The sequence below is a fragment of the Equus quagga genome, chromosome 20 (assembly GCF_021613505.1).
Source record: "Equus quagga isolate Etosha38 chromosome 20, UCLA_HA_Equagga_1.0, whole genome shotgun sequence".
NCBI lineage: Eukaryota > Metazoa > Chordata > Mammalia > Perissodactyla > Equidae > Equus > Equus quagga.
This window is the reverse complement of record NC_060286.1, coordinates 35673417-35688896: the sequence shown is the minus strand read 5'-3', so window position 1 is coordinate 35688896 and position 15480 is coordinate 35673417. Positions and strand designations below refer to the sequence as shown.

Genomic DNA, 15480 nt, shown 5'->3' with positions numbered 1-15480 from the left:
TAAGTGATGTGCATCTCTTAGTAATGAAGCTGAGGGTGCAATGAGATCAGCTGGAGAGAGAGGAGAGGTTAGAGTGAGGAGAGCGCTACAAGCAAGTAACCAGTGTTGAGGCTGCCAATGCATAAGGGCTGGGAGGAGAGGAGCAACCCGCAAAGATGCCTAAGGAGGAGGAGCAGAGAGATGGGAGATATCCTGGAGAACATGGTGTCACAGAGCCAAAGGGAGGGACTGGATAAGAAGCCAGATGTGGTCTCCAGTGCCAGATGCTACTGGGAAGTCAGTTAAGACGAGAACCTAGACAGGTTCCCAGGCTGATTGTGATTCTGTAGACCCAGAAGCCAGACTGGAGTGGGCCAGAGAAAGAGAAGGAGGTGAGGCCACGGAGCCATGAATACACAGCTGTTGAGGATTTGGGCCGTGATGGGGAGGATGGGGATAGGGCTGCAGCTTGAAGGGAATGAGGGGGTGAAAGGAGGATTTTTATTGTGTTGCTGGTGGTGGTTTGTTTGTCTTAATGAGCAAGACTCAAACATCTTTAAAAGTCAAAGGCAAGGAGCTGGCCCTGTGGCCGAGTGGTTAAGTTCGCCCGCTCCGCTGTGGCGGGCCAGGGTTTGGCAGGTTCGGATCCTGGGCGCGGACATGGCACTGCTCGTCAGGCCACGTTGAGGTGGCGTCCCACATGCCACAACTGGAAGGACCTGCAACTAAGATATACAACTATGTACCGGGGGGGATTTGGGGAGATAAAGCAGAAAAAAAAATTGGCAACAGTTGTTAGCTCAGGTGCCAATCTTAAAACAACAACAACAAAAAATCAAAGTCAAGCATCCAGTTGAGAGGGAGTGTGTACACACAGAAGAGAGAGGTGTAGGGGTCCTGAGATGGAGACAAAGGGTATCTAAATATCAGGGAGGGAGAGTGACCTCAAAAGGAAGGGGGAGGGGAGGAGAGCTGGGGCAGGTGGGGCTGTGTCTGGTGGAGGAGGTTGAGGTAGTTGCTTTTCTGAGGGTCTCCCTTTTATGTGAGATAGGAGGCAATGTGGCGTGATGTGTATGAGTGTGTGTGCACATGTGGCAGAGTGAGGAGTCCATCCTGAGGAAATGGGAAAGATTGAGATATCCCCTACCGTCAATGGGAGAGTGAGTTGATGGGTGCTTTATTTGCCAGGCAAATAAAGATCGGTGATTGGGAATTTGGTGTGGACCAACCTGCTTCCTGAGCCACCTTCCCCCCAGCGCTTGGCAAAGAAGGACCCGAGAGGTGGGTTATTCCAAGTTTGGAGCCTGGCCGACAGTGTGTGTCACAAAGACAAAGGCGCCAGGGAATGTAAGGTTTGGGGATGAAATGAGCCCTTCGACACTCAAGCTGGATAAAAAGGCAAATGAAATCAGGCTTGGGTGGGTGGCCTGAGGGAGATACAACCTTTCCAGGAAACTGGAAGAGCTGTGAGCTCGAGGATGAAGCTGAGGAGGTAAGCTGGGGCTCAGTGGAGAAGGACCTTGAATGCCAGGCACTTGGGTGTTCCTCCCAAGGTCAATTGAGGAATCTGAATAGATGAGTGACACATGAGATTTGCATCTAGCAAGCTCACACTTTCTGCAGTGCTGGTGAGTGGCTGGAGCTGGCAGACGAGTGAAGAATTGAGCAAGTGAGAGACAATGGATGGTGGAATGAAGGCAGGGGCAGCTGGGAGGGAGGGGCCCAGGCAGGGCCAGGCACTGAGAAGACACAGTCCCTGTCACCCAGAGCCTGTCGCCCCATGCTCACACAGCCCCGGGCCATAGTCATGCCGCAGCAGAGAAAGGGGCGGAGGCCTTCGGGGGGCTGGGAGAGAGAAGGGCACCGAGGGTGGACGGGAGTCTGGGATGGGGCGAGGCCAGGCGCGGAAAGAGGTTGGATGTGAAGAGCTGACTGAAGGAACTTTTCACGGAGCTTTCCACCGAGAGCCTGAAGACCTGCCCCTTGAGGCCCGTGGCCAGAAAGCCCAGACTGTCAAGGCAGGGAGCCTGTTGAGGCCACCTTCCCCTGAGGCCTGGAGAGAAGCAGTGACTGGCCCAGGGTCACATGCAGGCCAGGGCCATGGCGGGGCCAGAACACTTACTAGCCGACTCCCTGAGTGACTACCAGTTCAGGTGGGTCTCCCTGCCCAGCCCAGATCCCCATTCAGCAGGATTTGGGACATGGAGTCATATGTCTTTATCAAGACCATGTGTGCTGATGGGCATGTGGACCCTCTGGGTGTTAGCAGGTGCCCCTGACAGCCCCCACGCCCAGAAAGCCTCCCCAGAGAAGGGCGCATGCCTTGGTGGGACGGCCTGGGAATCTGCGGCGCCTCATTCTTGTGCCTGGCAGTGGCTCCTTTCCCCCTGGGCACAGCTGACCCTCTCTTCCTTCAACCCCACCCTCTCTCACAGTCACAAATATCCAGGGACAAACCTGTCCCTTCACCTCACTTCCAAGGGAAGAACGTAAAATCAGAAGAGGCACGACGGAGAAGCAGCTTTGATCTCATGCCTGCTTTGGGTCAGACGCCATGCTGGGCGCTATACAGACTGTCTCACCTTCTCCTAAGAGCCACCATCTTTCACAGACAGGGGAGCGCAAGACTCAGGGACATGACGCAATGCACAGGTGCTTGCACAAGGCTGCCCTTCTTTAAACGTAATCTATTGCTCTGAGGTTGGGAGGAAATCACTGGTCTTGCTTAGGCTCTGACTTCTGGTTGGCTGTCAGGATCAAATGCTGCTACTCAATCACTGAGGCCAGTGGTCCTGCAGACCCCACATTCTCACATGGCTTCCTGAAGACCCCCAGCCTGACACAGAGCTCATTGAATAGGAGAAACTCAGGGTTTTAGGCCTACTTTCGTCTCTCCTTCGTTCCGTTCCACCCTGGTTCTGACACTGGTGTAAACGCTCTTCCGACGCAGGTGGGTGCACCAAGTGTCTGTTGAGGCCCTACATTGCACACTGCTGTGTGCCGGGGGTGGGTAGAGCAATGAAGGACACATCTAGCTGCCAGAATAGTCCTTGAAACTTCCTTCTGATTGAGGCAGTCCTCTGCATCAGTCCCCATTGTGGACCCCAAGGCCCTGAGTCCAGTCTGTACATCCCTGCACATGGCCTTTCATGTCGGCAGCCTGTCCCTCAACGCCCGTCATCCTCTTTCCCACCAGCCCCTCTAGTATTGAGATTGCATTTCACGGACTCTCTTCTGCTCTTCACATCGACCTTGCACAGGCAGTTCTCTTGGCCTAAACCTCTCTTCTCCTCTCGTCCCCTTTCCCATGCTAACATTTTTCAAGTCTTAATGAGCTGTCACTTCCGGTAAAGCTGTCCTTACTGTGAGATAGGTGTTCCCAAAGCTTGTACTTACCCATCACATTCTCTTCTCACACCTGGTGGTATTTGCCAATTGTCCATCCCCCAATAAGATCTTTAAGGGAAAGGACTCTGTTTCCCTGTCCTCCACGGTAGCCCCAACGCCTCCTATAGAGCCCGTATGAGTTGACATGTCCACCTCAAGGTATTGAATTCAAGAAATAAATGATCCCTGTCCCCAAAGAACCTACAGATTACTAGAAAGACCTGCACGTAGTCAATGATAATCCACGCAGTGATGGAAGTAGAATCAGGTTTCAGAAGTAGGGGAGGAGAGAAGGGAGAGAGCGATGAAGTTACAACAGGCAGGAAGGTTGGAAAGGGCCTCTAAAGAAGGTCATGGCCAAGTAGAGTTTTCAAGAGTAAGAAAGAAGGGCTTTTCCATGGGCAAGGGGAGGGGGCGTCCCAGGAGAGGAATCAGGCTTAGCCAGCCGAGGCATAGAAGCTTGGTAGTAGGGAGTGGGGTTGGGGGAGGGAAGATGGGCCGTGGGGAGGGAGCTCATGGGCAGTTGGCTGTTGCTTTAGTGTGCAGGAGGACTGAAGATGGGTGTACTGGTGGGCAGTGGGGTCAAAGAGAGGGGAAGGGGGCAACTCTCAGAGGGCATGTGCCCTATAGAGGGTTTCACCTCCATCCCTCAAGAGACGGTCTTTGCCCAGAGTCAGGCTGGTGGAGTTCACTCTGGCAACCCTGAGAAAAATTGATTTGAGGGAACATGTCCAGAGGGAGGAAGATGAGTCTAGATGCCTTCAGGACTGTCCACGGAAGAGATGAGGAGAGTCTGGACCAAGGGCAGGGCAAGGAGATGGACAGAAGGTGGGGCTCGCGATGTCTCAAGAAGGTAGAACAGTTGACCCTTCCCTGGATGGCTCAGGAGTGCAGAGTGATGGTCAGTTTTCTGTCTTGGATGATGGCATGGGTGACGTGACCACCTGGAGAAGGAGAAAGAAGGAGCAGGCTCAGGGTGGGGGTAGCTTGGAGGTCAGTTTAGAACATGTGGATGAAGAATCCAGTAGGTGGGTGAATATATGTGAGTGTAGCTTAGAGCTGTTGACGAAAATAATCCATAACCAATCTATAAATGAAAATTTGGGTGAGTTTATTCTGAGCTTAAATCTGAGGATTATAACCCGGGAGAGTCTTTCCACAAAGGAACAGAGCACTCCAAAGAAGTGGGGGTATACAGGGTGGTTATATACCCTCAAAGAGTATGTTTCACATATGATTGAAATGTCCCTTTTACAATAGTCGCGAGGCTGCTCTGTCAGCACAGCAATTGATGGAAACGGCAGATAGGTCTCAGTGAACGCCGCGGGGTGGCAGGTGTGTTGCCTCGGGCTGGGGGGTCACAGATGAGCACTGCAATCGGTTCCCAGCCTAAAGAAACATGCTTAATCTTTAAGGAGACGCCAACCTTGGGAGGGGGAGGGAAGTTGCACCTTTATCTCAAGGGCCTTTGTTCTTGCCATAGGGAATCTCTAAAGCAGATATACAATGCGTGCTCAACGGCCTCGGTCAGGCCCTTTTGGAAAGACAAGGTCAGGTCGAATTAGGTTTATACCAAATGGCTTCCTCATATACTCCAATATATCCTATTGCTTGCCATTTCAATTTGTCACTTAGAGAGTCAAACAACAGACACAAAACTACAAAACAAAAATCGATGAATCAGATCAACGGAAACGGAGAGAACTTTACAGTTTCCCAAAGGAACTGCTCATTCAGCCAGAGATTCTTCACATACTTCCTTCTAATTTAGTCTCATCTAGTACGAGAAAATGGTATTCGATTGACACACATTCAGTTTCCACAAAGAGCTGGTTGGGAACGTGGCTATCACGTTAGGACTGGCCTGACATAGACAAGAGATATTGCATGAATCCTCTGGATGACTCTGTAAGGTGCAGATAATCGTCCCTCTGTTACAGCGCAGAATAGGAAAACTGACATTCAGAGAGGTAAAAAACTGCCCGCCACGAACATCAGAGTTGATGCACGCAAGCCCAGCCCTGTCCTACTCCAAAAGGACTAGTTTCCGATCGGGTCCTTTAGTTTGAAATCCTCCTGGTGCCAAAGCCTTGCTGGGCTAGGCCTGGGGGGGAGCAGGCAGTTCTGACTGGAACCAGCGGCTCCCCGCAACTGGCCAGCCTCACTCGAGGTCCCTGGAAGACCAAACTTCCAGGACAGCCTTCGGCTCTGCGTTTCCACTTTTTGAGGGACCTCAACATGGCAGTAAATGCCTGTGGCTGGGGAGGGCCAGCCATGGCTAGAAAATGATCAGATCTATACAAACGGATAAAGAGTGTTTGGAGGGCTCTCTGGGAGGTAAGAGATCATTCTGGCTGCTAAGACTGGGACTTTGCAATCTGCTTTCGTCATCTCTCTTCTTGAAAAATAAGCCCTTAAAGCAGAAATGGCAAAGAGCGTGGGATGTGGGATTTGAGACCTGACTTTGAAGCCTAGCTAGAACACAGACTAGCTGTATGACCTCGGGTAACTTACACAAACTCTCTGGGGGCTGTTCACTCATTTGTAAAGTGAAGACAATAATACTATGTACATTGTGGGGTTATCGCGAGAATCAAATGAGGTTACATAAGAGAACAGCTCTGTTAACTGTCCTGTTGGTCCCCATTCTATCACTAACGGTGTGGGATGTTGCAAGGTCTCTGATTCAGGGATGGACCCTCAGCTTACTTCCCCTTAACGGTTCTTTCCTCTCTTGCAGACTTATTTCGTTCCAAAACGGCATCTTCCTTTTATCGAGTTGTCTTAGTAGTCAGCCTCTGTGCTCCCATCTATTGTGCGCCCCCATCTGGTCCCTCCAGCAGAGGGGTCCCCCTTCCTTCCTCCACAAAGAGCAGCCCCGCCTTTCAAATGTCTTCCAGCAACACCAACTTCGCCTTCCGACTATACTGGAAGCTGGTGCTGAAGACCCCAAGTAAGAACATCTTCTCCCCGATGACTGTCTCTGCTTCCCTGGTTATGCTCTCACTAGGGGCCCGCTCAGCCACCAAGACCCAGATCCTCCAGAGCCTCGGCTCCAACCTCACACACACGTCAGAGCCTGCCATCCACCAGGGCTGCCAGCTCCTGGTCCACGCACTCAGTGTCCCCAGCAAAGACCTGGACTTGAAGATGGAGAGTGTCCTCTTCATCAAAAAGGAGCTGCAGAAAAATTTCTAGGACAATGTCGAGAGGCTGTATGAGTCAGAAGTCCTCTCTACAGATTTCTCCACCACCTCCACTGCCCGGGAGAGGATCGACAGCTACGTGGAGAAGGAGACCAAAGGAAAGGTTGTGGACTTAATCCAATGCCTTGAACTTCTGACAGCCATGGTCCTGGAGAACCACATTTTCTTTAAGGGTAAAGCTCTAAGAGGTTGATTTTGATTTTAACATTCTGTTGCTTTTTTTGTCCGCTAGTCAAATAAGCAAACCCTAAACAGCAGGGTGGAGTAATGGAAGACCCGAGTTCCAACTAGTTTTAGTATCAGTTCCAGTGGGGACTCATTGAGCTCTAAGATAACTCGATATTTGGGTAGCCTGATTATGTGTCCTGAGGGGCTGACATTGAGCTCAGTGGGCAGCCCATGGGAAAAATCTCCTGGAAGTTAGCTTAGGGAAAAGGACCTCAATTCTTGCGACCAGCAGCTGCCCCACTGTTCTGTACAGTTTTTCAGGAAGGACACCGAGCTCTCTGATAACCCAGTTTAAGAAGCAAATCCAAAGGTGAGAACACTTTCATAGGTGTGGAAGTGCAGACAGGCCAGTGTAACTGTCACTCACGTCCCCTGGACGTCTGTCAAGAGCTTTACAATTGACAAAGACACTGTGTTGCAGTAGAATGAGCACTGGCTTTAAATGAACAGCCCTGGGTTTGAATTCCACCTCTGTACCTTACTTGCTCCATGATGCTGGGCGTATTGATTTAAAAGATTACCATGTAATGAATGGCTGCTGTATGCCGGCCTCTATGCTGACTGGATGGGTGGATGATAAAGCCAACTTCACAGGGTTGTGCTTCTGGGTGAAGTGCCTGGACTCTCCAGGCAGAGTTGTCATGGATGCTATTGTACCTTCTCTCCCTCCCTCTCCTCCCCTTCTTTTCTCCTTCCTTCCATTCATCCATCCACCCATTTATCTATCCATTTGTCCCTCTATCCACTCATTCACCTATCTTTCACCCATCTATCCAGCCATTCTGCAAGGAGGGAGGAGAAGGGAAAAGAAAGAATATGCTTCGAGTCTCTACTAAGTTTCCTGTACTCTATATATGTTGTTCTGTTTAACTTTAGTTTATTTTTTATTGAAATTTTAATCTCTTATCATAAAGTTCATAATTTTAAAGCATACGCTTCAGTGGTAACTGGATTTTAGTATATCCAAAGGTTGTAGAAACACCTCCACTATGTAATGCCAGAACATTTTCATCGTCTCAAAAAGAGACCCCTTATCCATTAGCAGTCACTTCACATTCCTGCTCTTCCCCCCAGCAACAAATACTCTACTTCCTGTCTCTACAGTTTTTCGTATTCTGTACCTTTCGTATAAACAGAATCATATAATATGTGCAGGTTTTTATGTGGACATAAGTTTTAAATTCCTATACTAAGGAGCATGATTGTGGGATTGCATGGCAAAAGTGTGTTTGGTTTTGAAAGAAACCACCACTGTCTTCCAAAGTGGCTGGACCAGTTTGCGTTCCCTGCAGAAATGTATGAGAATTCCTGTTGCTCCACGTCCTTGCCAGCATTTGGTGGTGTCAGTGTTCCAGATTTTGGCCATCTGGATAGGTGTGTCGTGATATCCCATTATTGTTTTAATTTGCATTTCTCTGATGACATATGATGTGGAGCATCTTTTCCTATGTTTATTTCCCATCTGTATATCTTCCTTGATGAGGTACTTGTCCAGGTCTTGGGCCCATTTTTTAATCCATTTGTTTGTTTTCTTATTGTTAAGTTTTAAGAGTTCTTTGTATATTTTGGGTAACAGTTCATTAGCAGATGTTTCTTTTGCAAATATTTTTTCCCCAGTCTATGACTTGTCTTCTCATTCTCTTGACACTGTCTTTCACAGAACAGAAGTTTTGAATTTTAATTAAGTCCAGCTTATCAAGTATTTCTTTCATGTATTGTGACTTTGGTGTTGTATCTAAAATTTATTGCCGTACCCAAGGTCATCGAGATTTTATTGTATGTTATCTTCTAGGCGTTCTATAGTTTTGTATTTTACATTTGTGATCCATTTTGAGTTAATTTTTGTGAAATGTGTAAGGTGTTTGTGTAGATTCATTTTCTTTTTTTTGCACGTGAATGCCAGTTATTCCAGCATCGTTTGTTAAAAAGACTATCTTTGCTCCATTGTATTGCCTTTGCTCCTTTGTCAAAGACCAGCTGACTATTTTTATGTGGGTCTAATTCTGGGCTCTCTATCCTGTTCCACTGATCTATCTGTCTACTCTTTCACCAATACCACGCTGTCTTGAATCCTGTAGCTTTATAGTAAGTCTTGAAGCCAGATAGTGTCAGTCCTCCAACTTTGTTCTTCTCCTCTAATATTGTGTTGACTATTCTGGGTCTTTTGCATCTTGATATAAACTTTAAAATCAGTTTGTTGATCTCTACAATATAACTTGCAAGGATTTTGATTGGGATTGCTTTGAATCTATAGATTAGGTTGGGAAGAACTGACATCTTATCAATATTGAGTCTTCCTATCCATGAATATGGAATATCTTTCCATTGATTTAGTTCTTTGATTTCATTCATCAGAGTTTTGTAGTTTTCTTCATATAGATCTTGTACATATTTTGTTAGATTTATACCTAAGTATTTCATTTTTTTAGATGCTAATGTAAATGGTTTTGTGTTTTTAATATCAAATTCCACTTGTTCATTGCCGGTATATAGAAAAATGATAGATTTTTGTATGTATACCTTGTATCCTGCAAGCTTGCTGTAATCGCTTAGTAGTGTCAGTTCTATATCGTTGCCATTATGGGCATCTTATTCCTCAGCTTTTCCTTTTTTAAAGTTTTTGATTAGTCTATTGTTTGTCCCATCCGTTATCCTTGCCCAGGCAGCCGTGAAGCTAAACACTTGTCTGCAATTGTTTCTAACAAATATTCCCTGACCCCCCGTGAGCCAGCTTTTAGCACTGAGTGAGCTCCAATCAGCCTTGTAAGTGGGATGTCCCAGGGATTGTTGGACAGGTCAAAAAATGCTAATTCTTTGGAAATGAGACTTTGAAAGAGCTCCAGCTCTGTTCCCCTCCATCTGGTATTGGGAATTCAGGCTGCTATTTTTCAAGGTTATTGCTGAGCTGGAGAGTAGAGGATGGAACTAGTGGAAGATAAAATGCCGCAAAGTTGTCTGTTCTCATTGAGATTCAGCCATTTGTCTTGAATAAACTCTCCCCAGGTAGCTGCAAGCCTTTGGTTAATGTCCAGAGTTCTGAAAAAGTTGATTCGGACTATTTTTGCCAGTTTTTCCTGTTACCTTTATGGAAGGGTGAATATGCAGAGGTCTTTACTCTGTCATTTTTGCTGATGCCACCTCTACCCCCAGCCTGTCTTATTAAGCTTTTTGGCTAGTCTATTGTTTGCCTCAACTGTTACCCACTGCCTCAGGCAACTGCAAAACTTATCACTGCCTGTAACTGTTTTTGACTAATTTCCCCTGAGGACAAGGCTTTTTGTATTGTCTGAGCTCCAAATCAGATCAAATACAGACAGGTTTGCAAGTGATGCCTTCCAGGGAAGCACAAGACCGGTCATATGATGGCAATTCTTTGGGAATGAGTCTTTGAAAGGATTCGAACCCTATTTTTTCCCTTCAGTGGCTGCCAGCCTGCTGGATTTCACTGCAAATGCAGGCTATTATTTTTCAAGGCTACTAGAGAGCTGGGGAGTGGAGAATGGAACTAGAGCAGGTTAAAATGCCACAGAGCTCACTGTTCTTACCAAAATTACCTGTTTTTCTTAATAAATTGTTCCCAGTTTGCTGAAAGCATTTGGTTAATTTCCAGATTTCTAAAAAAGTAAGTTCTGACCATTGTTGGCAGTTTTCTCATTGCTTTTATGGAGGAGGGAGTTTTCAGAGTACCTTACTTTACCATTTTTGCTATCCTTACCTCATTAATTGCACTTTGACATAAAGACCTCTCTTCTCTCTTTGTGCTAGCCAAGTGGGAGAAGCCCTTTAACCTTGAAGATGCAAGTAAAAGCTTTCCATTCCTGGTGGGCAAAGGAACCACTGTGCAGGTCCTGATGATGCACCAGGTGGAGCAATTTGCTTTTGGGGTGGATCTGGAGCTGAACTGCAGAAGGACTACAGTGGAGAAATCATGGCCTTCTTTGTCCTCCCTGGCCAGGGCAACATGAGGCAGCTGGAACAGGCCTTGTCAGCCAGGACACTGAGGAAGTGGAGCCACTCACTCCAGAAGAGGTGGGCACCTGTGTCAATTTGCTGGGGCCTGAGGCAGGTGATGGTGCACATCCAAGGATGGGGAAAAGACCAGGATAGTTGCTATTGAATAGTCACTCCTGCAAATTGAGCAGCATCTGCATGCTGGACAGTGAGCTTGGTGCTGTGCATACATGGTCTCACTTGAACTTCACAATCACCTGACAGATGAGAATTATTATCACCTTATCACCCCCATTCACAGATAAGGAACTAGAGGCTCCAAGAGGGGAAGTGAATTGCCCAAGGTCACGTAGCTAATATGTTCCTACAACACTATTATGTCACTGTTGCTATTCTCTCTGCCTGCCCATTCGATATTGAATTCCACAAAATGATTCCATAAAAATAGACAAGCAACAAAACCATTAGTGCTCACCTATAAAATGAGGATAATAATATTACTGATCTCATAGGTTGTTCAAAAGATAAAATAAGTTACTATTTATAAAGTGCTCAGAAGAATGCCAGGGAGATAGTAAGTGTTCAGTAAATGTTTAACTAATAGTAATATTATTGTTATTTCTGTAATTATTATGGAGAGTATCAAAGGATGCTAACCATAAGATAAAAAGGAATGTCAAAGTCTTAGGTACAGTCTCTTAGCAATATTTTTTTTGCCGTTGTCAGCATCATTCCCAGGCATTTATAGTCTAGGAGAAGAGAGAAGGCAGGATTAGGGATAACTGTATTTCAAGAAAGACAAAGATTAATGCCCCAGGGGAGGTAGGCAGAGTGCTGAGGAACTTCTGAGCAAAGAGAGATCACTTCCAGCTGGGATTGAAGGAAGGCTTCAAGGAGGTGGTGCATCTGAGCCACAAGTATGGCTAGGACATGAAGGTGTGGCTAGGACATGAAGGTGTGGCTAGGTCATGAAGGTATGGATAGGACATGAAGGTATGGCTAGGTCATGAAGGTATGGATAGGACATAGAAGCTTGGGAAGGGCATTTTTGGTAAAGGAAACAGCACCAGCAAAGATGCTAAGTTGGAGTTCAAGAGACATTATAGGATGTTTCAGAGATTTCTTCTCATCTCAGACTGCAACCAGGGCTGGATAGAGGAGGAGGAGGCAGCACAGAGGAGGGGAGGAGTGGCTGTAGAGAGCAGCAGACAGAGCAGAGAGAAGATGGAGATGGCCAAGCCAGCACAGGAGACCGTGACAGGGAAGAGAGAGCTGTCCATTGTGCTAGATGTTACAAGAAGTCCATCAGTGAGGACTGAAGTGTCCATCCATCACTTTTGTGCTTTCATTTCTTTGACTCACTAAGTACATGACCTTGGGCAAACAACCAAAACTAAGCTTTACCATCTTTAACATGGAGATAATGTTCATGAGTGTGCCTGGGACAATACCTGGCACGTAGTAAATGCTCAACAAACGTGGGCTGTTCACTCTTGATTCAGGGAAACCATTGCAGAGGAAGAAAAAATTGTGCCAAACTCTAGAGCCGTGCTGTCCAATATTGTGGCCACATGTGATTATTTAAATTTTAATCAATTAAAATCAAGTAAAATTAAAAATTGAGTTCCTCGTTGGCACTAACCACATCTAAGCTGCTCAATAACCACATGTGGCTAGTGGCTGCCATGTTGGACAGCGCAGGTACAGAGTATTTCTGGCTTTGCAGGAAGTTCTATTGGACTTTGCTGCTCTCAGGGATTACTAGGGTTTGTCTCAGGAAGGGCTGGTTGGGGGGACTCTGGGCCAGGGGTGGTAGATGTGCTTCCATCACTGCCCAGTGCCTCCCATTGGTCTCTGCCATAGGCTCCCTTGCTGAGGCCCCATCTCTGCTCTGTCCCCTACTTCATTAGGGGACCCATTTCTCACCTCATATCTCTTCAGAGCTGGACTTGCTCATCCAGGAGGCTTATGTCCAGTGCAACTTGGGTTGGTTGTCAGGGATGTGTTGATTTCTTTAGCACAACCAGCCTAGAGGAGGAACAGAGTCTCCTGAAATGCCACCTCGAAGCAGAGGTGGAGACCCAGGGTGTTGTGACCTCTCCTCTTTCTTTCTCCTTCTCCACAGGTGGATAGAGGTGTTGATTCCAAAATTTTCCATTTCTGCCTCCTATGATCTAGAAACCATCCTCCCAAAGATGGGCATCCAGCATGCCTTTGACAAAAATGCTGATTTTTCTGGAATCACTAAGAAAGACTTTCTGTGGGTTTCCAAAGTGAGTTGGTCCATGAAATATTGCCCAGACTGGAAGGGCTTATAGCGATTGGCTAATTGAGCACTCTCATCTCATTGATAAGGAAACAGAGGTCCTGCGAGGCGAAGTGACTTCTTTGTGGCAGAAGTAGGTCCGGATCTCATGGCTACCAGGCCTGTGGCTTTACAGCCATCGTGCCTCTGATACACAGGCATCTTTGATCCCTCTTCAGACAAATGTTCCTCAGGTCCAACTACAGTTCTTTGAGAATTAGGCCCCAACACCTGCTGCAGACAAGCAGGTGCCCACCTGGCATTCGACCTCACCTCCCTGAAACCTAGGGGCTCACACTGAGGTCACGACATAGCTGCCATGGGCCATTGGTACTCTGTAGATCTGTTGTGTTTGGCCTGCAGTGTTAAAAAACAAAAAGAAGAAGAAAAAGAGAAAGCTGATTTCTAAAACATAGGATATTGGATGTAAAAGTCTAATTTCTCATTCTCTAAATAAATCACTGAGCCCAGTTTCCACATGGCAAATGTGAGCCCAAACCTCTACACTGCAGCCGTCAGCCAGAGCTGAGCCAGGAGCACCCCTTTCAACGAGAGGGTGCCCTCCAGGTTCCTGTACTCTTACAAGAGGTCTTGGCGTCTAGCCCCTGTCTGCACATGGGTTTCTGATCCTGGATGTAAAACTTAGTTTTGATAACAGATTATAATAGTCAGAAGTGGTCCTGGGCCACTGAAGGGGACCTTGTCATTGTGTCCAGGGAAGCAATGCCGAGAGGTCCCGCTGGAAGAGGATGAGCATAAGGGACCTCTCCTCTTATGTGCTTAAGTGCATAAATAATGGCTGTAGTTGTGAGAAGTTCTTGGGCCCCCGGAAGCTTAGGAGGACATATACCCCAGGTTAAGAATCTCTTCCCTGGAAGACCAAGAAGGGATCCAATGTTTAATAATCATTTAATAATTTAATAATACCTGATCTATGTCTCCTGTGCGACAATTGTAGCTACTACTGCATACGTGCTTTGTATGATCTCCTTTAACTGACCAAATAACCTCGGGGGATATGTGCAATTGTCGTCACCCTTTTGTAGGTTTGGAAAGTGAAGCACGTGGCCCCAAATAACTTTGCAATAATTAAGTCGCAGGACCAGGACTCGAACTCAGGTCATTCTGGTCTGTGTTTGTGACCATTCAACTCCACGTGGAAGGGCCAAGTGACCAGTAGCAACGAGAGCAGCAATGGGCAGAGCAAACCTAAGGCCAGGCGTGTGGCGTGTATAATCTTGAAGCCTCCTGAGGGGGCGTCCCTACTCCCAGGCAAAACACCGGAGCTCGGTCAAGTACAGGTATCTCCGTAGGGGCTGCTGATGTCTGTTTTTCCCTTGGCAGGCCACCCACAAGCCTGTGCTGGACATCAGAGAGGAGGACACCGAGGCCACAGCAGCCACAGCAGCCACAGCCACCAAGCTCATGCTCTGGTCAAAGGATGGCCCATCCCACTCTATCATCCGTTTTAACAGGCCCTTCCTGATGCAGATTATATAGAGATCCACAGAGACCACTCTCTTCCTAAGGAAAGTGGGAAATCCCACTGAGTTCTAGGTGGGAAAAGGCCTGTTGGCTGATTACACATTGACAATGCGCAGGAAATAACAAAGCACATGGCACTATGCTCCTGGTATGACATTAGGATGTGTCTCCTCCTGCTCTGAGGGGTCACCTGACCCCAGCAGAGCTGCCTCGCTGCTGGGACTGCCACTTTTGAGGTTCAGTCATCAACAGTGAGCGGAGATCCCAGTCACAAACCAAAGCCCATTTCTCCAGGCAGGGCTCTTTTCTGTGAATGCTCCCAGGTAATTAGCGCTATGGAACATTTCTAGGTTGGCATACTTTCATTCCTCAGAGCCCCTGGGAATGGTAACATAGAGGTCAGTCCCCTTTATTGCAGAATTACGGTAATAAATTCGGTAAACCTAAAACGTGAATTTGGCCAGCAATAGTGCTCCCACCTGCCTCCAGGGTTCTAATTTGAAAATGGTTTATCAGCTAACTCACAGTAGCCAGGTCATCACTATGTGACATGTCAGTGGCTGCATGAATTCATTCATCCATTCATTCAACAAAAACTTATGGGGTGCCTAATATGTGCTAGGAATGGATCAGATCGACAAGGTCCCCAGCCTACTCGGCCTAGATGGAGGTGACAGACCCCACAAAGTTTAACCAAACCTTAAATACACATGGTTGTTGCAGGTTCTGATTAAGCGCTGTGAAAGCATTGGATGAGATGGCTGGAAAGAGGGTAATGGGACTGTGAGGGTGTGTTTCTGTGAGCACAGTTCTGAGTCAGGAATGAGCAGACGTGGTGGAGGGACAGAAGGAGGCCTTTGTGGCTGGAACGGTAGAACCAAGTTCAGAGAGGTACAAGGAGGGCAGATCAGGTAGGGTGTTGGCCAAAGAAAGGAGTCT

General features: G+C 47.2%; 1 protein-coding gene across 1 annotated transcript; it reads left to right on the top strand.

Annotated features, from left to right (window-relative positions):
- The first annotated feature begins 302 nt into the window (after nucleotides 1-302).
- On the top strand, nucleotides 303-14613 carry LOC124230790 (serpin A9-like). Its single transcript, XM_046647177.1, is given in 6 exon segments — nucleotides 303-371; nucleotides 6107-6745; nucleotides 10566-10703; nucleotides 10706-10829; nucleotides 12877-13024; nucleotides 14401-14613. Coding segments are annotated over 5 exon segments (1113 nt in total). The 5' UTR covers nucleotides 303-371; nucleotides 6107-6255.
- Nucleotides 14614-15480: the final 867 nt, after the last annotated feature.